General features: G+C 45.4%; 1 protein-coding gene across 2 annotated transcripts in view; it reads left to right on the top strand.

Annotated features, from left to right (window-relative positions):
- The window catches only part of LOC311231327 (protein CutA homolog), a 67,457-nt gene extending 41,354 nt beyond the window's left edge, over positions 1-26,103 (top strand). Inside the window, exon 6 of one of the 2 annotated variants that reach the window (XM_084317880.1) lies at positions 25,778-26,103. In XM_084317880.1, the coding sequence (XP_084174006.1) occupies positions 25,778-25,877 (100 nt within the window). In that variant the 3' untranslated portion in view covers positions 25,878-26,103. The remainder of the gene's footprint in view (positions 1-25,777) is intronic. The other variant, XM_084317879.1, reaches the window with a different exon arrangement.
- Positions 26,104-26,757: the final 654 nt, after the last annotated feature.

The following is a 26,757-nucleotide window of genomic DNA, read 5'->3' as shown; positions in this document are numbered from 1 at the left end:
CACCAACATGGTCACCACACTAGAGCTAGTATTGTGACCTGGTGTAACATCAGCATGGTCACCACACTAGAGCTAGTATTGTGACCTGGTGTAACACCAACATGGTCACCACACTAGAGCTAGTATTGTGACCTGGTGTAACATCAACATGGTCACCACTAGAGCTAGTATTGTGACCTGGTGTAACACCAACATGGTCACCACTAGAGCTAGTATTGTGACCTGGTGTAACATCAACATGGTCACCACTAGAGCTAGTATTGTGACCTGGTGTGACACCAACATGGTCACCACTAGAGCTAGTATTGTGACCTGGTGTAACATCAACATGGTCACCACTAGAGCTAGTATTGTGACCTGGTGTAACATCAACATGGTCACCACTAGAGCTAGTATTGTGACCTGGTGTAACATCAACATGGTCACCACACTAGAGCTAGTATTGTGACCTGGTGTAACATCAACATGGTCACCACTAGAGCTAGTATTGTGACCTGGTGTAACATCAACATGGTCACCACACTAGAGCTAGTATTGTGACCTGGTGTAACATCAACATGGTCACCACTAGAGCTAGTATTGTGACCTGGTGTAACATCAGCATGGTCACCACACTAGAGCTAGTATTGTGACCTGGTGTAACACCAACATGGTCACCACACTAGAGCTAGTATTGTGTCCTGGTGTAACATCAACATGGTCACCACTAGAGCTAGTATTGTGACCTGGTGTAACACCAACATGGTCACCACACTAGAGCTAGTATTGTGACCTGGTGTGACACCAACATGGTCACCACACTAGAGCTAGTATTGTGACCTGGTGTAACACCAACATGGTCACCACTAGAGCTAGTATTGTGACCTGGTGTAACATCAGCATGGTCACCACACTAGAGCTAGTATTGTGACCTGGTGTAACATCAACATGGTCACCACACTAGAGCTAGTATTGTGACCTGGTGTAACATCAACATGGTCACCACTAGAGCTAGTATTGTGACCTGGTGTAACATCAACATGGTCACCACTAGAGCTAGTATTGTGACCTGGTGTAACATCAACATGGTCACCACTAGAGCTAGTATTGTGACCTGGTGTGACACCAACATGGTCACCACACTAGAGCTAGTATTGTGACCTGGTGTGACACCAACATGGTCACCACACTAGAGCTAGTATTGTGACCTGGTGTAACATCAACATGGTCACCACACTAGAGCTAGTATTGTGACCAGGTGTAACATCAGCATGGTCACCACACTAGAGCTAGTATTGTGACCTGGTGTGACATCAACATGGTCACCACACTAGAGCTAGTATTGTGACCTGGTGTAACATCAGCATGGTCACCACACTAGAGCCAGTATTGTGACCTGGTGTGACATCAACATGGTCACCACACTAGAGCTAGTATTGTGACCTGGTGTAACATCAACATGGTCACCACACTAGAGCTAGTATTGTGACCTGGTGTAACATCAACATGGTCACCACACTAGAGCTAGTATTGTGACCTGGTGTAACATCAACATGGTCACCACTAGAGCTAGTATTGTGACCTGGTGTAACATCAACATGGTCACCACTAGAGCTAGTATTGTGACCTGGTGTAACATCAACATGGTCACCACTAGAGCTAGTATTGTGACCTGGTGTAACACCAACATGGTCACCACACTAGAGCTAGTATTGTGACCTGGTGTGACATCAGCATGGTCACCACACTAGAGCTAGTATTGTGACCTGCTGTAACATCAACATGGTCACCACTAGAGCTAGTATTGTGACCTGGTGTAACATCAACATGGTCACCACTAGAGCTAGTATTGTGACCTGGTGTGACATCAACATGGTCACCACACTAGAGCTAGTATTGTGACCTGGTGTAACATCAGCATGGTCACCACACTAGAGCCAGTATTGTGACCTGGTGTGACATCAACATGGTCACCACACTAGAGCTAGTATTGTGACCTGGTGTAACATCAACATGGTCACCACACTAGAGCTAGTATTGTGACCTGGTGTAACATCAACATGGTCACCACACTAGAGCTAGTATTGTGACCTGGTGTAACATCAACATGGTCACCACTAGAGCTAGTATTGTGACCTGGTGTAACATCAACATGGTCACCACTAGAGCTAGTATTGTGACCTGGTGTAACATCAACATGGTCACCACTAGAGCTAGTATTGTGACCTGGTGTAACACCAACATGGTCACCACACTAGAGCTAGTATTGTGACCTGGTGTGACATCAGCATGGTCACCACACTAGAGCTAGTATTGTGACCTGCTGTAACATCAACATGGTCACCACTAGAGCTAGTATTGTGACCTGGTGTAACATCAACATGGTCACCACTAGAGCTAGTATTGTGACCTGGTGTAACATCAACATGGTCACCACTAGAGCTAGTATTGTGACCTGGTGTAACATCAACATGGTCACCACACTAGAGCTAGTATTGTGACCTGGTGTAACATCAACATGGTTACCACTAGAGCTAGTATTGTGATCTGGTGTAACATCAACATGGTCACCACACTAGAGCTAGTATTGTGACCTGGTGTAACATCAACATGGTCACCACTAGAGCTAGTATTGTGACCTGGTGTTACATAAGCATGGTCACCACACTAGAGCTAGTATTGTGACCTGGTGTAACACCAACATGGTCACCACACTAGAGCTAGTATTGTGACCTGGTGTAACATCAACATGGTCACCACTAGAGCTAGTATTGTGACCTGGTGTAACACCAACATGGTCACCACACTAGAGCTAGTATTGTGACCTGGTGTGACACCAACATGGTCACCACACTAGAGCTAGTATTGTGACCTGGTGTAACACCAACATGGTCACCACTAGAGCTAGTATTGTGACCTGGTGTAACATCAGCATGGTCACCACACTAGAGCTAGTATTGTGACCTGGTGTAACATCAACATGGTCACCACTAGAGCTAGTATTGTGACCTGGTGTAACATCAGCATGGTCACCACACTAGAGCTAGTATTGTGACCTGGTGTGACATCAGCATGGTCACCACACTAGAGCTAGTATTGTGACCTGCTGTAACATCAACATGGTCACCACACTAGAGCTAGTATTGTGACCTGGTGTAACATCAACATGGTCACCACTAGAGCTAGTATTGTGACCTGGTGTTACATAAGCATGGTCACCACACTAGAGCTAGTATTGTGACCTGGTGTAACACCAACATGGTCACCACACTAGAGCTAGTATTGTGACCTGGTGTAACATCAACATGGTCACCACTAGAGCTAGTATTGTGACCTGGTGTAACACCAACATGGTCACCACACTAGAGCTAGTATTGTGACCTGGTGTGACACCAACATGGTCACCACACTAGAGCTAGTATTGTGACCTGGTGTAACACCAACATGGTCACCACTAGAGCTAGTATTGTGACCTGGTGTAACATCAGCATGGTCACCACACTAGAGCTAGTATTGTGACCTGGTGTAACATCAACATGGTCACCACTAGAGCTAGTATTGTGACCTGGTGTAACATCAGCATGGTCACCACACTAGAGCTAGTATTGTGACCTGGTGTGACATCAGCATGGTCACCACACTAGAGCTAGTATTGTGACCTGCTGTAACATCAACATGGTCACCACACTAGAGCTAGTATTGTGACCTGGTGTAACATCAGCATGGTCACCACACTAGAGCTAGTATTGTGACTTGGTGTAACACCAACATGGTCACCACTAGAGCTAGTATTGTGACCTGGTGTAACATCAACATGGTCACCACTAGAGCTAGTATTGTGACCTGGTGTAACATCAACATGGTCACCACTAGAGCTAGTATTGTGACCTGGTGTAACATCAACATGGTCACCACACTAGAGCTAGTATTGTGACCTGGTGTAACATCAACATGGTCACCACTAGAGCTAGTATTGTGACCTGGTGTAACATCAACATGGTCACCACACTAGAGCTAGTATTGTGACCTGGTGTAACATCAACATGGTCACCACTAGAGCTAGTATTGTGACCTGGTGTTACATCAGCATGGTCACCACACTAGAGCTAGTATTGTGACCTGGTGTAACACCAACATGGTCACCACACTAGAGCTAGTATTGTGACCTGGTGTAACATCAACATGGTCACCACTAGAGCTAGTATTGTGACCTGGTGTAACACCAACATGGTCACCACACTAGAGCTAGTATTGTGACCTGGTGTGACACCAACATGGTCACCACACTAGAGCTAGTATTGTGACCTGGTGTAACACCAACATGGTCACCACTAGAGCTAGTATTGTGACCTGGTGTAACATCAGCATGGTCACCACACTAGAGCTAGTATTGTGACCTGGTGTAACATCAACATGGTCACCACTAGAGCTAGTATTGTGACCTGGTGTAACATCAGCATGGTCACCACACTAGAGCTAGTATTGTGACCTGGTGTAACATCAACATGGTCACCACACTAGAGCTAGTATTGTGACCTGGTGTGACATCAGCATGGTCACCACACTAGAGCTAGTATTGTGACCTGGTGTAACATCAACATGGTCACCACACTAGAGCTAGTATTGTGACCTGGTGTAACATCAACATGGTCACCACACTAGAGCTAGTATTGTGACCTGGTGTAACATCAACATGGTCACCACTAGAGCTAGTATTGTGACCTGGTGTAACATCAACATGGTCACCACACTAGAGCTAGTATTGTGACCTGGTGTAACATCAACATGGTCACCACTAGAGCTAGTATTGTGACCTGGTGTAACATCAACATGGTCACCACTAGAGGTAGTATTGTGACCTGGTGTAACATCAACATGGTCACCACTAGAGCTAGTATTGTGACCTGGTGTGACACCAACATGGTCACCACACTAGAGCTAGTATTGTGACCTGGTGTGACACCAACATGGTCACCACACTAGAGCTAGTATTGTGACCTGGTGTAACATCAACATGGTCACCACACTAGAGCTAGTATTGTGACCTGGTGTAACATCAACATGGTCACCACACTAGAGCTAGTATTGTGACCTGGTGTAACATCAGCATGGTCACCACACTAGAGCTAGTATTGTGACCTGGTGTAACATCAACATGGTCACCACACTAGAGCTAGTATTGTGACCTGGTGTAACATCAGCATGGTCACCACACTAGAGCTAGTATTGTGACCTGGTGTAACATCAACATGGTCACCACTAGAGCTAGTATTGTGACCTGGTGTAACACCAACATGGTCACCACACTAGAGCTAGTATTGTGACCTGGTGTAACATCAACATGGTCACCACACTAGAGCTAGTATTGTGACCTGGTGTAACATCAGCATGGTCACCACACTAGAGCTAGTATTGTGACCTGGTGTAACATCAGCATGGTCACCACACTAGAGCTAGTATTGTGACCTGGTGTAACATCAACATGGTCACCACTAGAGCTAGTATTGTGACCTGGTGTAACACCAACATGGTCAACACACTAGAGCTAGTATTGTGACCTGGTGTAACATCAACATGGTCACCACACTAGAGCTAGTATTGTGACCTGGTGTAACATCAACATGGTCACCACACTAGAGCTAGTATTGTGACCTGGTGTAACATCAACATGGTCACCACACTAGAGCTAGTATTGTGACCTGGTTTAACATCAACATGGTCACCACACTAGAGCTAGTATTGTGACCTGGTGTAACATCAACATGGTCACCACACTAGAGCTAGTATTGTGACCTGGTGTAACATCAGCATGGTCACCACACTAGAGCTAGTATTGTGACCTGCTGTAACATCAACATGGTCACCACACTAGAGCTAGTATTGTGACCTGGTGTAACATCAGCATGGTCACCACACTAGAGCTAGTATTGTGACTTGGTGTAACACCAACATGGTCACCACTAGAGCTAGTATTGTGACCTGGTGTAACATCAACATGGTCACCACTAGAGCTAGTATTGTGACCTGGTGTAACATCAACATGGTCACCACTAGAGCTAGTATTGTGACCTGGTGTAACATCAACATGGTCACCACACTAGAGCTAGTATTGTGACCTGGTGTAACATCAACATGGTCACCACTAGAGCTAGTATTGTGACCTGGTGTAACATCAACATGGTCACCACACTAGAGCTAGTATTGTGACCTGGTGTAACATCAACATGGTCACCACTAGAGCTAGTATTGTGACCTGGTGTTACATCAGCATGGTCACCACACTAGAGCTAGTATTGTGACCTGGTGTAACACCAACATGGTCACCACACTAGAGCTAGTATTGTGACCTGGTGTAACATCAACATGGTCACCACTAGAGCTAGTATTGTGACCTGGTGTAACACCAACATGGTCACCACACTAGAGCTAGTATTGTGACCTGGTGTGACACCAACATGGTCACCACACTAGAGCTAGTATTGTGACCTGGTGTAACACCAACATGGTCACCACTAGAGCTAGTATTGTGACCTGGTGTAACATCAGCATGGTCACCACACTAGAGCTAGTATTGTGACCTGGTGTAACATCAACATGGTCACCACTAGAGCTAGTATTGTGACCTGGTGTAACATCAGCATGGTCACCACACTAGAGCTAGTATTGTGACCTGGTGTAACATCAACATGGTCACCACACTAGAGCTAGTATTGTGACCTGGTGTAACATCAACATGGTCACCACACTAGAGCTAGTATTGTGACCTGGTGTAACATCAACATGGTCACCACTAGAGCTAGTATTGTGACCTGGTGTAACATCAACATGGTCACCACACTAGAGCTAGTATTGTGACCTGGTGTAACATCAACATGGTCACCACTAGAGCTAGTATTGTGACCTGGTGTAACATCAACATGGTCACCACTAGAGGTAGTATTGTGACCTGTTGTAACATCAACATGGTCACCACTAGAGCTAGTATTGTGACCTGGTGTGACACCAACATGGTCACCACACTAGAGCTAGTATTGTGACCTGGTGTGACACCAACATGGTCACCACACTAGAGCTAGTATTGTGACCTGGTGTAACATCAACATGGTCACCACACTAGAGCTAGTATTGTGACCTGGTGTAACATCAACATGGTCACCACACTAGAGCTAGTATTGTGACCTGGTGTAACATCAGCATGGTCACCACACTAGAGCTAGTATTGTGACCTGGTGTAACATCAACATGGTCACCACACTAGAGCTAGTATTGTGACCTGGTGTAACATCAACATGGTCACCACACTAGAGCTAGTATTGTGACCTGGTGTAACATCAACATGGTCACCACTAGAGCTAGTATTGTGACCTGGTGTAACATCAACATGGTCACCACTAGAGCTAGTATTGTGACCTGGTGTAACATCAACATGGTCACCACTAGAGCTAGTATTGTGACCTGGTGTGACACCAACATGGTCACCACACTAGAGCTAGTATTGTGACCTGGTGTGACACCAACATGGTCACCACACTAGAGCTAGTATTGTGACCTGGTGTAACATCAACATGGTCACCACACTAGAGCTAGTATTGTGACCTGGTGTAACATCAACATGGTCACCACACTAGAGCTAGTATTGTGACCTGGTGTAACATCAACATGGTCACCACACTAGAGCTAGTATTGTGACCTGGTGTAACATCAGCATGGTCACCACACTAGAGCTAGTATTGTGACCTGGTGTAACATCAACATGGTCACCACTAGAGCTAGTATTGTGACCTGGTGTAACACCAACATGGTCAACACACTAGAGCTAGTATTGTGACCTGGTGTAACATCAACATGGTCACCACACTAGAGCTAGTATTGTGACCTGGTGTAACATCAACATGGTCACCACACTAGAGCTAGTATTGTGACCTGGTGTAACATCAACATGGTCACCACACTAGAGCTAGTATTGTGACCTGGTTTAACATCAACATGGTCACCACACTAGAGCTAGTATTGTGACCTGGTGTAACATCAACATGGTCACCACACTAGAGCTAGTATTGTGACCTGGTGTAACATCAGCATGGTCACCACACTAGAGCTAGTATTGTGACCTGCTGTAACATCAACATGGTCACCACACTAGAGCTAGTATTGTGACCTGGTGTAACATCAGCATGGTCACCACACTAGAGCTAGTATTGTGACTTGGTGTAACACCAACATGGTCACCACTAGAGCTAGTATTGTGACCTGGTGTAACATCAACATGGTCACCACTAGAGCTAGTATTGTGACCTGGTGTAACATCAACATGGTCACCACTAGAGCTAGTATTGTGACCTGGTGTAACATCAACATGGTCACCACACTAGAGCTAGTATTGTGACCTGGTGTAACATCAACATGGTCACCACTAGAGCTAGTATTGTGACCTGGTGTAACATCAACATGGTCACCACACTAGAGCTAGTATTGTGACCTGGTGTAACATCAACATGGTCACCACTAGAGCTAGTATTGTGACCTGGTGTTACATCAGCATGGTCACCACACTAGAGCTAGTATTGTGACCTGGTGTAACACCAACATGGTCACCACACTAGAGCTAGTATTGTGACCTGGTGTAACATCAACATGGTCACCACTAGAGCTAGTATTGTGACCTGGTGTAACACCAACATGGTCACCACACTAGAGCTAGTATTGTGACCTGGTGTGACACCAACATGGTCACCACACTAGAGCTAGTATTGTGACCTGGTGTAACACCAACATGGTCACCACTAGAGCTAGTATTGTGACCTGGTGTAACATCAGCATGGTCACCACACTAGAGCTAGTATTGTGACCTGGTGTAACATCAACATGGTCACCACTAGAGCTAGTATTGTGACCTGGTGTAACATCAGCATGGTCACCACACTAGAGCTAGTATTGTGACCTGGTGTAACATCAACATGGTCACCACACTAGAGCTAGTATTGTGACCTGGTGTAACATCAACATGGTCACCACACTAGAGCTAGTATTGTGACCTGGTGTAACATCAACATGGTCACCACTAGAGCTAGTATTGTGACCTGGTGTAACATCAACATGGTCACCACACTAGAGCTAGTATTGTGACCTGGTGTAACATCAACATGGTCACCACTAGAGCTAGTATTGTGACCTGGTGTAACATCAACATGGTCACCACTAGAGGTAGTATTGTGACCTGTTGTAACATCAACATGGTCACCACTAGAGCTAGTATTGTGACCTGGTGTGACACCAACATGGTCACCACACTAGAGCTAGTATTGTGACCTGGTGTGACACCAACATGGTCACCACACTAGAGCTAGTATTGTGACCTGGTGTAACATCAACATGGTCACCACACTAGAGCTAGTATTGTGACCTGGTGTAACATCAACATGGTCACCACACTAGAGCTAGTATTGTGACCTGGTGTAACATCAGCATGGTCACCACACTAGAGCTAGTATTGTGACCTGGTGTAACATCAACATGGTCACCACACTAGAGCTAGTATTGTGACCTGGTGTAACATCAACATGGTCACCACACTAGAGCTAGTATTGTGACCTGGTGTAACATCAACATGGTCACCACTAGAGCTAGTATTGTGACCTGGTGTAACATCAACATGGTCACCACTAGAGCTAGTATTGTGACCTGGTGTAACATCAACATGGTCACCACTAGAGCTAGTATTGTGACCTGGTGTGACACCAACATGGTCACCACACTAGAGCTAGTATTGTGACCTGGTGTGACACCAACATGGTCACCACACTAGAGCTAGTATTGTGACCTGGTGTAACATCAACATGGTCACCACTAGAGCTAGTATTGTGACCTGGTGTAACATCAACATGGTCACCACTAGAGCTAGTATTGTGACCTGGTGTGACATCAACATGGTCACCACACTAGAGCTAGTATTGTGACCTGGTGTAACATCAGCATGGTCACCACACTAGAGCCAGTATTGTGACCTGGTGTGACATCAACATGGTCACCACACTAGAGCTAGTATTGTGACCTGGTGTAACATCAACATGGTCACCACACTAGAGCTAGTATTGTGACCTGGTGTAACATCAACATGGTCACCACACTAGAGCTAGTATTGTGACCTGGTGTAACATCAACATGGTCACCACTAGAGCTAGTATTGTGACCTGGTGTAACATCAACATGGTCACCACTAGAGCTAGTATTGTGACCTGGTGTAACATCAACATGGTCACCACTAGAGCTAGTATTGTGACCTGGTGTAACACCAACATGGTCACCACACTAGAGCTAGTATTGTGACCTGGTGTGACATCAGCATGGTCACCACACTAGAGCTAGTATTGTGACCTGCTGTAACATCAACATGGTCACCACTAGAGCTAGTATTGTGACCTGGTGTAACATCAACATGGTCACCACTAGAGCTAGTATTGTGACCTGGTGTAACATCAACATGGTCACCACTAGAGCTAGTATTGTGACCTGGTGTAACATCAACATGGTCACCACACTAGAGCTAGTATTGTGACCTGGTGTAACATCAACATGGTTACCACTAGAGCTAGTATTGTGATCTGGTGTAACATCAACATGGTCACCACACTAGAGCTAGTATTGTGACCTGGTGTAACATCAACATGGTCACCACTAGAGCTAGTATTGTGACCTGGTGTTACATAAGCATGGTCACCACACTAGAGCTAGTATTGTGACCTGGTGTAACACCAACATGGTCACCACACTAGAGCTAGTATTGTGACCTGGTGTAACATCAACATGGTCACCACTAGAGCTAGTATTGTGACCTGGTGTAACACCAACATGGTCACCACACTAGAGCTAGTATTGTGACCTGGTGTGACACCAACATGGTCACCACACTAGAGCTAGTATTGTGACCTGGTGTAACACCAACATGGTCACCACTAGAGCTAGTATTGTGACCTGGTGTAACATCAGCATGGTCACCACACTAGAGCTAGTATTGTGACCTGGTGTAACATCAACATGGTCACCACTAGAGCTAGTATTGTGACCTGGTGTAACATCAGCATGATCACCACACTAGAGCTAGTATTGTGACCTGGTGTGACATCAGCATGGTCACCACACTAGAGCTAGTATTGTGACCTGCTGTAACATCAACATGGTCACCACACTAGAGCTAGTATTGTGACCTGGTGTAACATCAACATGGTCACCACTAGAGCTAGTATTGTGACCTGGTGTTACATAAGCATGGTCACCACACTAGAGCTAGTATTGTGACCTGGTGTAACACCAACATGGTCACCACACTAGAGCTAGTATTGTGACCTGGTGTAACATCAACATGGTCACCACTAGAGCTAGTATTGTGACCTGGTGTAACACCAACATGGTCACCACACTAGAGCTAGTATTGTGACCTGGTGTGACACCAACATGGTCACCACACTAGAGCTAGTATTGTGACCTGGTGTAACACCAACATGGTCACCACTAGAGCTAGTATTGTGACCTGGTGTAACATCAGCATGGTCACCACACTAGAGCTAGTATTGTGACCTGGTGTAACATCAACATGGTCACCACTAGAGCTAGTATTGTGACCTGGTGTAACATCAGCATGGTCACCACACTAGAGCTAGTATTGTGACCTGGTGTGACATCAGCATGGTCACCACACTAGAGCTAGTATTGTGACCTGCTGTAACATCAACATGGTCACCACACTAGAGCTAGTATTGTGACCTGGTGTAACATCAGCATGGTCACCACACTAGAGCTAGTATTGTGACTTGGTGTAACACCAACATGGTCACCACTAGAGCTAGTATTGTGACCTGGTGTAACATCAACATGGTCACCACTAGAGCTAGTATTGTGACCTGGTGTAACATCAACATGGTCACCACTAGAGCTAGTATTGTGACCTGGTGTAACATCAACATGGTCACCACACTAGAGCTAGTATTGTGACCTGGTGTAACATCAACATGGTCACCACTAGAGCTAGTATTGTGACCTGGTGTAACATCAACATGGTCACCACACTAGAGCTAGTATTGTGACCTGGTGTAACATCAACATGGTCACCACTAGAGCTAGTATTGTGACCTGGTGTTACATCAGCATGGTCACCACACTAGAGCTAGTATTGTGACCTGGTGTAACACCAACATGGTCACCACACTAGAGCTAGTATTGTGACCTGGTGTAACATCAACATGGTCACCACTAGAGCTAGTATTGTGACCTGGTGTAACACCAACATGGTCACCACACTAGAGCTAGTATTGTGACCTGGTGTGACACCAACATGGTCACCACACTAGAGCTAGTATTGTGACCTGGTGTAACACCAACATGGTCACCACTAGAGCTAGTATTGTGACCTGGTGTAACATCAGCATGGTCACCACACTAGAGCTAGTATTGTGACCTGGTGTAACATCAACATGGTCACCACTAGAGCTAGTATTGTGACCTGGTGTAACATCAGCATGGTCACCACACTAGAGCTAGTATTGTGACCTGGTGTAACATCAACATGGTCACCACACTAGAGCTAGTATTGTGACCTGGTGTGACATCAGCATGGTCACCACACTAGAGCTAGTATTGTGACCTGGTGTAACATCAACATGGTCACCACACTAGAGCTAGTATTGTGACCTGGTGTAACATCAACATGGTCACCACACTAGAGCTAGTATTGTGACCTGGTGTAACATCAACATGGTCACCACTAGAGCTAGTATTGTGACCTGGTGTAACATCAACATGGTCACCACACTAGAGCTAGTATTGTGACCTGGTGTAACATCAACATGGTCACCACTAGAGCTAGTATTGTGACCTGGTGTAACATCAACATGGTCACCACTAGAGGTAGTATTGTGACCTGGTGTAACATCAACATGGTCACCACTAGAGCTAGTATTGTGACCTGGTGTGACACCAACATGGTCACCACACTAGAGCTAGTATTGTGACCTGGTGTGACACCAACATGGTCACCACACTAGAGCTAGTATTGTGACCTGGTGTAACATCAACATGGTCACCACACTAGAGCTAGTATTGTGACCTGGTGTAACATCAACATGGTCACCACACTAGAGCTAGTATTGTGACCTGGTGTAACATCAGCATGGTCACCACACTAGAGCTAGTATTGTGACCTGGTGTAACATCAACATGGTCACCACACTAGAGCTAGTATTGTGACCTGGTGTAACATCAGCATGGTCACCACACTAGAGCTAGTATTGTGACCTGGTGTAACATCAACATGGTCACCACTAGAGCTAGTATTGTGACCTGGTGTAACACCAACATGGTCACCACACTAGAGCTAGTATTGTGACCTGGTGTAACATCAACATGGTCACCACACTAGAGCTAGTATTGTGACCTGGTGTAACATCAGCATGGTCACCACACTAGAGCTAGTATTGTGACCTGGTGTAACATCAGCATGGTCACCACACTAGAGCTAGTATTGTGACCTGGTGTAACATCAACATGGTCACCACTAGAGCTAGTATTGTGACCTGGTGTAACACCAACATGGTCAACACACTAGAGCTAGTATTGTGACCTGGTGTAACATCAACATGGTCACCACACTAGAGCTAGTATTGTGACCTGGTGTAACATCAACATGGTCACCACACTAGAGCTAGTATTGTGACCTGGTGTAACATCAACATGGTCACCACACTAGAGCTAGTATTGTGACCTGGTTTAACATCAACATGGTCACCACACTAGAGCTAGTATTGTGACCTGGTGTAACATCAACATGGTCACCACACTAGAGCTAGTATTGTGACCTGGTGTAACATCAGCATGGTCACCACACTAGAGCTAGTATTGTGACCTGCTGTAACATCAACATGGTCAACACACTAGAGCTAGTATTGTGACCTGGTGTAACATCAGCATGGTCACCACACTAGAGCTAGTATTGTGACTTGGTGTAACACCAACATGGTCACCACTAGAGCTAGTATTGTGACCTGGTGTAACATCAACATGGTCACCACTAGAGCTAGTATTGTGACCTGGTGTAACATCAACATGGTCACCACTAGAGCTAGTATTGTGACCTGGTGTAACATCAACATGGTCACCACACTAGAGCTAGTATTGTGACCTGGTGTAACATCAACATGGTCACCACTAGAGCTAGTATTGTGACCTGGTGTAACATCAACATGGTCACCACACTAGAGCTAGTATTGTGACCTGGTGTAACATCAACATGGTCACCACTAGAGCTAGTATTGTGACCTGGTGTTACATCAGCATGGTCACCACACTAGAGCTAGTATTGTGACCTGGTGTAACACCAACATGGTCACCACACTAGAGCTAGTATTGTGACCTGGTGTAACATCAACATGGTCACCACTAGAGCTAGTATTGTGACCTGGTGTAACACCAACATGGTCACCACACTAGAGCTAGTATTGTGACCTGGTGTGACACCAACATGGTCACCACACTAGAGCTAGTATTGTGACCTGGTGTAACACCAACATGGTCACCACTAGAGCTAGTATTGTGACCTGGTGTAACATCAGCATGGTCACCACACTAGAGCTAGTATTGTGACCTGGTGTAACATCAACATGGTCACCACTAGAGCTAGTATTGTGACCTGGTGTAACATCAGCATGGTCACCACACTAGAGCTAGTATTGTGACCTGGTGTAACATCAACATGGTCACCACACTAGAGCTAGTATTGTGACCTGGTGTAACATCAACATGGTCACCACACTAGAGCTAGTATTGTGACCTGGTGTAACATCAACATGGTCACCACTAGAGCTAGTATTGTGACCTGGTGTAACATCAACATGGTCACCACACTAGAGCTAGTATTGTGACCTGGTGTAACATCAACATGGTCACCACTAGAGCTAGTATTGTGACCTGGTGTAACATCAACATGGTCACCACTAGAGGTAGTATTGTGACCTGTTGTAACATCAACATGGTCACCACTAGAGCTAGTATTGTGACCTGGTGTGACACCAACATGGTCACCACACTAGAGCTAGTATTGTGACCTGGTGTGACACCAACATGGTCACCACACTAGAGCTAGTATTGTGACCTGGTGTAACATCAACATGGTCACCACACTAGAGCTAGTATTGTGACCTGGTGTAACATCAACATGGTCACCACACTAGAGCTAGTATTGTGACCTGGTGTAACATCAGCATGGTCACCACACTAGAGCTAGTATTGTGACCTGGTGTAACATCAACATGGTCACCACACTAGAGCTAGTATTGTGACCTGGTGTAACATCAACATGGTCACCACACTAGAGCTAGTATTGTGACCTGGTGTAACATCAACATGGTCACCACTAGAGCTAGTATTGTGACCTGGTGTAACATCAACATGGTCACCACTAGAGCTAGTATTGTGACCTGGTGTAACATCAACATGGTCACCACTAGAGCTAGTATTGTGACCTGGTGTGACACCAACATGGTCACCACACTAGAGCTAGTATTGTGACCTGGTGTGACACCAACATGGTCACCACACTAGAGCTAGTATTGTGACCTGGTGTAACATCAACATGGTCACCACACTAGAGCTAGTATTGTGACCTGGTGTAACATCAGCATGGTCACCACACTAGAGCTAGTATTGTGACCTGGTGTAACATCAGCATGGTCACCACACTAGAGCTAGTATTGTGACCTGGTGTAACATCAACATGGTCACCACACTAGAGCTAGTATTGTGACCTGGTGTAACATCAGCATGGTCACCACACTAGAGCTAGTATTGTGACCTGGTGTAACATCAACATGGTCACCACTAGAGCTAGTATTGTGACCTGGTGTAACATCAACATGGTCACCACACTAGAGCTAGTATTGTGACCTGGTGTAACATCAACATGGTCACCACTAGAGCTAGTATTGTGACCTGGTGTAACATCAGCATGGTCACCACACTAGAGCTAGTATTGTGACCTGGTGTAACACCAACATGGTCACCACACTAGAGCTAGTATTGTGACCTGGTGTAAAATCAACATGGTCACCACTAGAGCTAGTATTGTGACCTGGTGTAACACCAACATGGTCACCACACTAGAGCTAGTATTGTGACCTGGTGTGACACCAACATGGTCACCACACTAGAGCTAGTATTGTGACCTGGTGTAACACCAACATGGTCACCACTAGAGCTAGTATTGTGACCTGGTGTAACATCAGCATGGTCACCACACTAGAGCTAGTATTGTGACCTGGTGTAACATCAGCATGGTCACCACACTAGAGCTAGTATTGTGACCTGGTGTAACATCAACATGGTCACCACACTAGAGCTAGTATTGTGACCTGGTGTAACATCAGCATGGTCACCACACTAGAGCTAGTATTGTGACCTGGTGTAACATCAACATGGTCACCACTAGAGCTAGTATTGTGACCTGGTGTAACATCAACATGGTCACCACACTAGAGCTAGTATTGTGACCTGGTGTAACATCAACATGGTCACCACTAGAGCTAGTATTGTGACCTGGTGTAACATCAGCATGGTCACCACACTAGAGCTAGTATTGTGACCTGGTGTAACACCAACATGGTCACCACACTAGAGCTAGTATTGTGACCTGGTGTAACATCAACATGGTCACCACTAGAGCTAGTATTGTGACCTGGTGTAACACCAACATGGTCACCACACTAGAGCTAGTATTGTGACCTGGTGTGACACCAACATGGTCACCACACTAGAGCTAGTATTGTGACCTGGTGTAACACCAACATGGTCACCACTAGAGCTAGTATTGTGACCTGGTGTAACATCAGCATTGTCACCACACTAGAGCTAGTATTGTGACCTGGTGTAACATCAACATGGTCACCACACTAGAGCTAGTATTGTGACCTGGTGTAACATCAACATGGTCACCACTAGAGCTAGTATTGTGACCTGGTGTAACATCAACATGGTCACCACTAGAGCTAGTATTGTGACCTGGTGTAACATCAACATGGTCACCACTAGAGCTAGTATTGTGACCTGGTGTGACACCAACATGGTCACCACACTAGAGCTAGTATTGTGACCTGGTGTGACACCAACATGGTCACCACACTAGAGCTAGTATTGTGACCTGGTGTAACATCAACATGGTCACCATACTAGAGCTAGTATTGTGACCTGGTGTAACATCAGCATGGTCACCACACTAGAGCTAGTATTGTGACCTGGTGTAACATCAGCATGGTCACCACACTAGAGCTAGTATTGTGACCTGGTGTAACATCAGCATGGTCACCACACTAGAGCTAGTATTGTGACCTGGTGTAACATCAACATGGTCACCACTAGAGCTAGTATTGTGACCTGGTGTAACACCAACATGGTCACCACACTAGAGCTAGTATTGTGACCTGGTGTAACATCAACATGGTCACCACACTAGAGCTAGTATTGTGACCTGGTGTAACATCAACATGGTCACCACACTAGAGCTAGTATTGTGACCTGGTGTAACATCAACATGGTCACCACACTAGAGCTAGTATTGTGACCTGGTGTAACATCAACATGGTCACCACTAGAGCTAGTATTGTGACCTGGTGTGACATCAACATGGTCACCACTAGAGCCAGTATTGTGACCTGGTGTAACATCAACATGGTCACCACACTAGAGCTAGTATTGTGACCTGGTGTAAAATCAACATGGTCACCACTAGAGCTAGTATTGTGACCTGGTGTAACATCAACATGGTCACCACTAGAGCTAGTATTGTGACCTGGTGTAACATCAACATGGTCACCACTAGAGCTAGTATTGTGACCTGGTGTAACATCAACATGGTCACCACTAGAGCTAGTATTGTGACCTGGTGTAACATCAACATGGTCACCACTAGAGCTAGTATTGTGACCTGGTGTAACATCAGCATGGTCACCACACTAGAGCTAGTATTGTGACCTGGTGTAACACCAACATGGTCACCACACTAGAGCTACTGTAGTATTGTGACCTGGTGTAACATCAACATGGTCACCACTAGAGCTAGTATTGTGACCTGGTGTAACACCAACATGGTCACCACACTAGAGCTAGTATTGTGACCTGGTGTGACACCAACATGGTCACCAGACTAGAGCTAGTATTGTGACCTGGTGTAACACCAACATGGTCACCACTAGAGCTAGTATTGTGACCTGGTGTAACATCAGCATGGTCACCACACTAGAGCTAGTATTGTGACCTGGTGTAACATCAACATGGTCACCACACTAGAGCTAGTATTGTGACCTGGTGTAACATCAACATGGTCACCACTAGAGCTAGTATTGTGACCTGGTGTAACATCAACATGGTCACCACTAGAGCTAGTATTGTGACCTGGTGTAACATCAACATGGTCACCACTAGAGCTAGTATTGTGACCTGGTGTAACATCAACATGGTCACCACTAGAGCTAGTATTGTGACCTGGTGTGACACCAACATGGTCACCACACTAGAGCTAGTATTGTGACCTGGTGTGACACCAACATGGTCACCACACTAGAGCTAGTATTGTGACCTGGTGTAACATCAACATGGTCACCATACTAGAGCTAGTATTGTGACCTGGTGTAACATCAGCATGGTCACCACACTAGAGCTAGTATTGTGACCTGGTGTAACATCAGCATGGTCACCACACTAGAGCTAGTATTGTGACCTGGTGTAACATCAGCATGGTCACCACACTAGAGCTAGTATTGTGACCTGGTGTAACATCAACATGGTCACCACTAGAGCTAGTATTGTGACCTGGTGTAACACCAACATGGTCACCACACTAGAGCTAGTATTGTGACCTGGTGTAACATCAACATGGTCACCACACTAGAGCTAGTATTGTGACCTGGTGTAACATCAACATGGTCACCACACTAGAGCTAGTATTGTGACCTGGTGTAACATCAACATGGTCACCACACTAGAGCTAGTATTGTGACCTGGTGTAACATCAACATGGTCACCACTAGAGCTAGTATTGTGACCTGGTGTGACATCAACATGGTCACCACTAGAGCCAGTATTGTGACCTGGTGTAACATCAACATGGTCACCACACTAGAGCTAGTATTGTGACCTGGTGTAAAATCAACATGGTCACCACTAGAGCTAGTATTGTGACCTGGTGTAACATCAACATGGTCACCACTAGAGCTAGTATTGTGACCTGGTGTAACATCAACATGGTCACCACTAGAGCTAGTATTGTGACCTGGTGTAACATCAACATGGTCACCACTAGAGCTAGTATTGTGACCTGGTGTAACATCAACATGGTCACCACTAGAGCTAGTATTGTGACCTGGTGTAACATCAGCATGGTCACCACACTAGAGCTAGTATTGTGACCTGGTGTAACACCAACATGGTCACCACACTAGAGCTACTGTAGTATTGTGACCTGGTGTAACATCAACATGGTCACCACTAGAGCTAGTATTGTGACCTGGTGTAACACCAACATGGTCACCACACTAGAGCTAGTATTGTGACCTGGTGTGACACCAACATGGTCACCAGACTAGAGCTAGTATTGTGACCTGGTGTAACACCAACATGGTCACCACTAGAGCTAGTATTGTGACCTGGTGTAACATCAGCATGGTCACCACACTAGAGCTAGTATTGTGACCTGGTGTAACATCAACATGGTCACCACACTAGAGCTAGTATTGTGACCTGGTGTAACATCAACATGGTCACCACTAGAGCTAGTATTGTGACCTGGTGTAACATCAACATGGTCACCACTAGAGCTAGTATTGTGACCTGGTGTAACATCAACATGGTCATCACTAGAGCTAGTATTGTGACCTGGTGTAACATCAGCATGGTCACCACACTAGAGCTAGTATTGTGACCTGGTGTAACACCAACATGGTCACCACACTAGAGCTACTGTAGTATTGTGACCTGGTGTAACATCAACATGGTCACCACTAGAGCTAGTATTGTGACCTGGTGTAACACCAACATGGTCACCACACTAGAGCTAGTATTGTGACCTGGTGTGACACCAACATGGTCACCACACTAGAGCTAGTATTGTGACCTGGTGTAACATCAACATGGTCACCACTAGAGCTAGTATTGTGACCTGGTGTAACATCAACATGGTCACCACTAGAGCTAGTATTGTGACCTGGTGTAACACCAACATGGTCACCACTAGAGCTAGTATTGTGACCTGGTGTAACATCAACATGGTCACCACTAGAGCTAGTATTGTGACCTGGTGTAACATCAACATGGTCACCACTAGAGCTAGTATTGTGACCTGGTGTAACATCAACATGGTCACCACTAGAGCTAGTATTGTGACCTGGTGTAACACCAACATGGTCACCACACTAGAGCTAGTATTGTGACCTGGTGTAACATCAACATGGTCACCACTAGAGCTAGTATTGTGACCTGGTGTAACACCAACATGGTCACCACACTAGAGCTAGTATTGTGACCTGGTGTGACACCAACATGGTCACCACACTAGAGCTAGTATTGTGACCTGGTGTAACACCAACATGGTCACCACTAGAGCTAGTATTGTGACCTGGTGTAACATCAGCATGGTCACCACACTAGAGCTAGTATTGTGACCTGGTGTAACACCAACATGGTCACCACACTAGAGCTAGTATTGTGACCTGGTGTAACATCAACATGGTCACCACTAGAGCTAGTATTGTGACCTGGTGTAACACCAACATGGTCACCACACTAGAGCTAGTATTGTGACCTGGTGTGACACCAACATGGTCACCACACTAGAGCTAGTATTGTGACCTGGTGTAACACCAACATGGTCACCACTAGAGCTAGTATTGTGACCTGGTGTAACATCAGCATTGTCACCACACTAGAGCTAGTATTGTGACCTGGTGTAACATCAACATGGTCACCACACTAGAGCTAGTATTGTGACCTGGTGTAACATCAACATGGTCACCACTAGAGCTAGTATTGTGACCTGGTGTAACATCAACATGGTCACCACTAGAGCTAGTATTGTGACCTGGTGTAACATCAACATGGTCACCACTAGAGCTAGTATTGTGACCTGGTGTGACACCAACATGGTCACCACACTAGAGCTAGTATTGTGACCTGGTGTGACACCAACATGGTCACCACACTAGAGCTAGTATTGTGACCTGGTGTAACATCAACATGGTCACCATACTAGAGCTAGTATTGTGACCTGGTGTAACATCAGCATGGTCACCACACTAGAGCTAGTATTGTGACCTGGTGTAACATCAGCATGGTCACCACACTAGAGCTAGTATTGTGACCTGGTGTAACATCAGCATGGTCACCACACTAGAGCTAGTATTGTGACCTGGTGTAACATCAACATGGTCACCACTAGAGCTAGTATTGTGACCTGGTGTAACACCAACATGGTCACCACACTAGAGCTAGTATTGTGACCTGGTGTAACATCAACATGGTCACCACACTAGAGCTAGTATTGTGACCTGGTGTAACATCAACATGGTCACCACACTAGAGCTAGTATTGTGACCTGGTGTAACATCAACATGGTCACCACACTAGAGCTAGTATTGTGACCTGGTGTAACATCAACATGGTCACCACTAGAGCTAGTATTGTGACCTGGTGTGACATCAACATGGTCACCACTAGAGCCAGTATTGTGACCTGGTGTAACATCAACATGGTCACCACACTAGAGCTAGTATTGTGACCTGGTGTAAAATCAACATGGTCACCACTAGAGCTAGTATTGTGACCTGGTGTAACATCAACATGGTCACCACTAGAGCTAGTATTGTGACCTGGTGTAACATCAACATGGTCACCACTAGAGCTAGTATTGTGACCTGGTGTAACATCAACATGGTCACCACTAGAGCTAGTATTGTGACCTGGTGTAACATCAACATGGTCACCACTAGAGCTAGTATTGTGACCTGGTGTAACATCAGCATGGTCACCACACTAGAGCTAGTATTGTGACCTGGTGTAACACCAACATGGTCACCACACTAGAGCTACTGTAGTATTGTGACCTGGTGTAACATCAACATGGTCACCACTAGAGCTAGTATTGTGACCTGGTGTAACACCAACATGGTCACCACACTAGAGCTAGTATTGTGACCTGGTGTGACACCAACATGATCACCAGACTAGAGCTAGTATTGTGACCTGGTGTAACACCAACATGGTCACCACTAGAGCTAGTATTGTGACCTGGTGTAACATCAGCATGGTCACCACACTAGAGCTAGTATTGTGACCTGGTGTAACATCAACATGGTCACCACACTAGAGCTAGTATTGTGACCTGGTGTAACATCAACATGGTCACCACTAGAGCTAGTATTGTGACCTGGTGTAACATCAACATGGTCACCACTAGAGCTAGTATTGTGACCTGGTGTAACATCAACATGGTCACCACTAGAGCTAGTATTGTGACCTGGTGTAACATCAACATGGTCACCACTAGAGCTAGTATTGTGACCTGGTGTGACACCAACATGGTCACCACACTAGAGCTAGTATTGTGACCTGGTGTGACACCAACATGGTCACCACACTAGAGCTAGTATTGTGACCTGGTGTAATATCAACATGGTCACCATACTAGAGCTAGTATTGTGACCTGGTGTAACATCAGCATGGTCACCACACTAGAGCTAGTATTGTGACCTGGTGTAACATCAGCATGGTCACCACACTAGAGCTAGTATTGTGACCTGGTGTAACATCAGCATGGTCACCACACTAGAGCTAGTATTGTGACCTGGTGTAACATCAACATGGTCACCACTAGAGCTAGTATTGTGACCTGGTGTAACACCAACATGGTCACCACACTAGAGCTAGTATTGTGACCTGGTGTAACATCAACATGGTCACCACTAGAGCTAGTATTGTGACCTGGTGTAACACCAACATGGTCACCACACTAGAGCTAGTATTGTTACCTGGTGTGACACCAACATGGTCACCAGACTAGAGCTAGTATTGTGACCTGGTGTAACACCAACATGGTCACCACTAGAGCTAGTATTGTGACCTGGTGTAACATCAGCATGGTCACCACACTAGAGCTAGTATTGTGACCTGGTGTAACATCAACATGGTCACCACACTAGAGCTAGTATTGTGACCTGGTGTAACATCAACATGGTCACCACTAGAGCTAGTATTGTGACCTGGTGTAACATCAACATGGTCACCACTAGAGCTAGTATTGTGACCTGGTGTAACATCAACATGGTCACCACTAGAGCTAGTATTGTGACCTGGTGTAACATCAACATGGTCACCACTAGAGCTAGTATTGTGACCTGGTGTGACACCAACATGGTCACCACACTAGAGCTAGTATTGTGACCTGGTGTGACACCAACATGGTCACCACACTAGAGCTAGTATTGTGACCTGGTGTAATATCAACATGGTCACCATACTAGAGCTAGTATTGTGACCTGGTGTAACATCAGCATGGTCACCACACTAGAGCTAGTATTGTGACCTGGTGTAACATCAGCATGGTCACCACACTAGAGCTAGTATTGTGACCTGGTGTAACATCAGCATGGTCACCACACTAGAGCTAGTATTGTGACCTGGTGTAACATCAACATGGTCACCACTAGAGCTAGTATTGTGACCTGGTGTAACACCAACATGGTCACCACACTAGAGCTAGTATTGTGACCTGGTGTAACATCAACATGGTCACCACACTAGAGCTAGTATTGTGACCTGGTGTAACATCAACATGGTCACCACACTAGAGCTAGTATTGTGACCTGGTGTAACATCAACATGGTCACCACACTAGAGCTAGTATTGTGACCTGGTGTAACATCAACATGGTCACCACTAGAGCTAGTATTGTGACCTGGTGTGACATCAACATGGTCACCACTAGAGCCAGTATTGTGACCTGGTGTAACATCAACATGGTCACCACACTAGAGCTAGTATTGTGACCTGGTGTAAAATCAACATGGTCACCACTAGAGCTAGTATTGTGACCTGGTGTAACATCAACATGGTCACCACTAGAGCTAGTATTGTGACCTGGTGTAACATCAACATGGTCACCACTAGAGCTAGTATTGTGACCTGGTGTAACATCAACATGGTCACCACTAGAGCTAGTATTGTGACCTGGTGTAACATCAACATGGTCACCACTAGAGCTAGTATTGTGACCTGGTGTAACATCAGCATGGTCACCACACTAGAGCTAGTATTGTGACCTGGTGTAACACCAACATGGTCACCACACTAGAGCTACTGTAGTATTGTGACCTGGTGTAACATCAACATGGTCACCACTAGAGCTAGTATTGTGACCTGGTGTAACACCAACATGGTCACCACACTAGAGCTAGTATTGTGACCTGGTGTGACACCAACATGGTCACCAGACTAGAGCTAGTATTGTGACCTGGTGTAACACCAACATGGTCACCACTAGAGCTAGTATTGTGACCTGGTGTAACATCAGCATGGTCACCACACTAGAGCTAGTATTGTGACCTGGTGTAACATCAACATGGTCACCACACTAGAGCTAGTATTGTGACCTGGTGTAACATCAACATGGTCACCACTAGAGCTAGTATTGTGACCTGGTGTAACATCAACATGGTCACCACTAGAGCTAGTATTGTGACCTGGTGTAACATCAACATGGTCATCACTAGAGCTAGTATTGTGACCTGGTGTAACATCAGCATGGTCACCACACTAGAGCTAGTATTGTGACCTGGTGTAACACCAACATGGTCACCACACTAGAGCTACTGTAGTATTGTGACCTGGTGTAACATCAACATGGTCACCACTAGAGCTAGTATTGTGACCTGGTGTAACACCAACATGGTCACCACACTAGAGCTAGTATTGTGACCTGGTGTGACACCAACATGGTCACCACACTAGAGCTAGTATTGTGACCTGGTGTAACATCAACATGGTCACCACTAGAGCTAGTATTGTGACCTGGTGTAACATCAACATGGTCACCACTAGAGCTAGTATTGTGACCTGGTGTAACACCAACATGGTCACCACTAGAGCTAGTATTGTGACCTGGTGTAACATCAACATGGTCACCACTAGAGCTAGTATTGTGACCTGGTGTAACATCAACATGGTCACCACTAGAGCTAGTATTGTGACCTGGTGTAACATCAACATGGTCACCACTAGAGCTAGTATTGTGACCTGGTGTAACATCAACATGGTCACCACTAGAGCTAGTATTGTGACCTGTGCTGCCCTGGTGTAACATCAACATGGGGAAAGGTTCTAACAAGTTTAGTGGAGCTGTGAACTGGAACAAGTTACTTCTGCATATAAAAAGCACAGGTAACCAACATCTTTAAAAACTAAATAAAAACCATCCATGGCTTATGGAGAATGCAGTAGTAAAACGTTAGTTTTAGTAGTATTTTTTATGTATCTGAAATGCAGGTACAGTAGTCTTGTCATAGGTGACTACAGTACTGTATGTCTTTTTAAGATGTTTTCATATAAATATCTGTATTGTATTGTCCCAGTAACAGCAAGGACCATGATGGAAATAAGTCCGGGACTTTATCACGTTAAAGTATTCAAATTACTTGTGTACATTGTGTAATGGGGGGTGGGGGGTACAGTGCATTTGTGCTCAGGTGACTCATAGTGATGTGTTCTCTACATCCAGCTCCAATCATCCCTATGAAGTGGCGGAGGTCATCAGCGTGCCAATTGACCAGGGGAACCCACCCTACCTCAAGTGGATAGGAGACACTGTTCCTGAATAATGGAGGAGCAGAATGATGGATGGATGGATGGATGGATGGATGGATGGATGGATGGATGGATGCTCATGATAGCCGGTCTGAAGATGGGCTCATTGTACTGACTGTTTATTTGAGGCCTGTGATGTTTCTCAACATGAACTGTACATCCCAGGTTCCAAAGTGCCCACTTTATTCATGTTTGACTAAGTTGATTTAGAATAAAAATAATTGGTAGAAAAAAAAAAGTATTATAATAAAAAAGTAAAATGTTTTGACTTTGTCTTAAACATTTTCTTCAGTTGATTTTACTTTGCACTTTTCTTACATTCACCCTATTGCCTTTGAGATATAACCTCCCCTTCCCTTTAATATGCTACTGTACTGTTAGCATTACAGTACTGTTACCACCCCCACGTTAACATTATTTCGTTTTTTACTTCAAAATCAAACAAGCGAGCTAGGTAGATAGGGGTATGTGTCCTGGTCGTTGTAAACTGCAACTCCTACTGGTCGGTCATGGCGCCTGTTCAGTAGGGAGGGGATCTCGGGGAAATAGCGCGAATAGTGCAGCCAGATAGCTTTATACTGAACGCACAGAGAGGAAACTGGTATCTATTTTCTTGTCTCTCTCTGGAGAAGACTGTAAGCTAATTTCCCAAAATGTTGGCATGTTTCTTTAAGCCTTTTAAAACTGTGTGGAGGACCAGGCCTAGAACTGCGCCCTGAGGGAGGGAACTGCGCCCTGAGGGCGAGGCCGCGAGGTTGAAGGGTGAAAGTGGGTATCAAACAGTATTAGACGGTATTAAACTGTTGAACAGTAATTCAGAACTGTTTTTTTTGTTTTTATTATCTTTCCCACCCCCCTTCTTTTTCCGTTTCTCTCCTCATCCCAATGTTAGTC

The sequence above is a fragment of the Notolepis coatsorum genome (genome assembly GCF_963971535.1).
Source record: "Notolepis coatsorum genome assembly, chromosome: 7".
Classification (NCBI taxonomy): domain Eukaryota; kingdom Metazoa; phylum Chordata; class Actinopteri; order Aulopiformes; family Paralepididae; genus Notolepis; species Notolepis coatsorum.
Note: the sequence above shows the minus strand (reverse complement) of the source record. Positions and strands in the feature narration are given on the sequence as shown.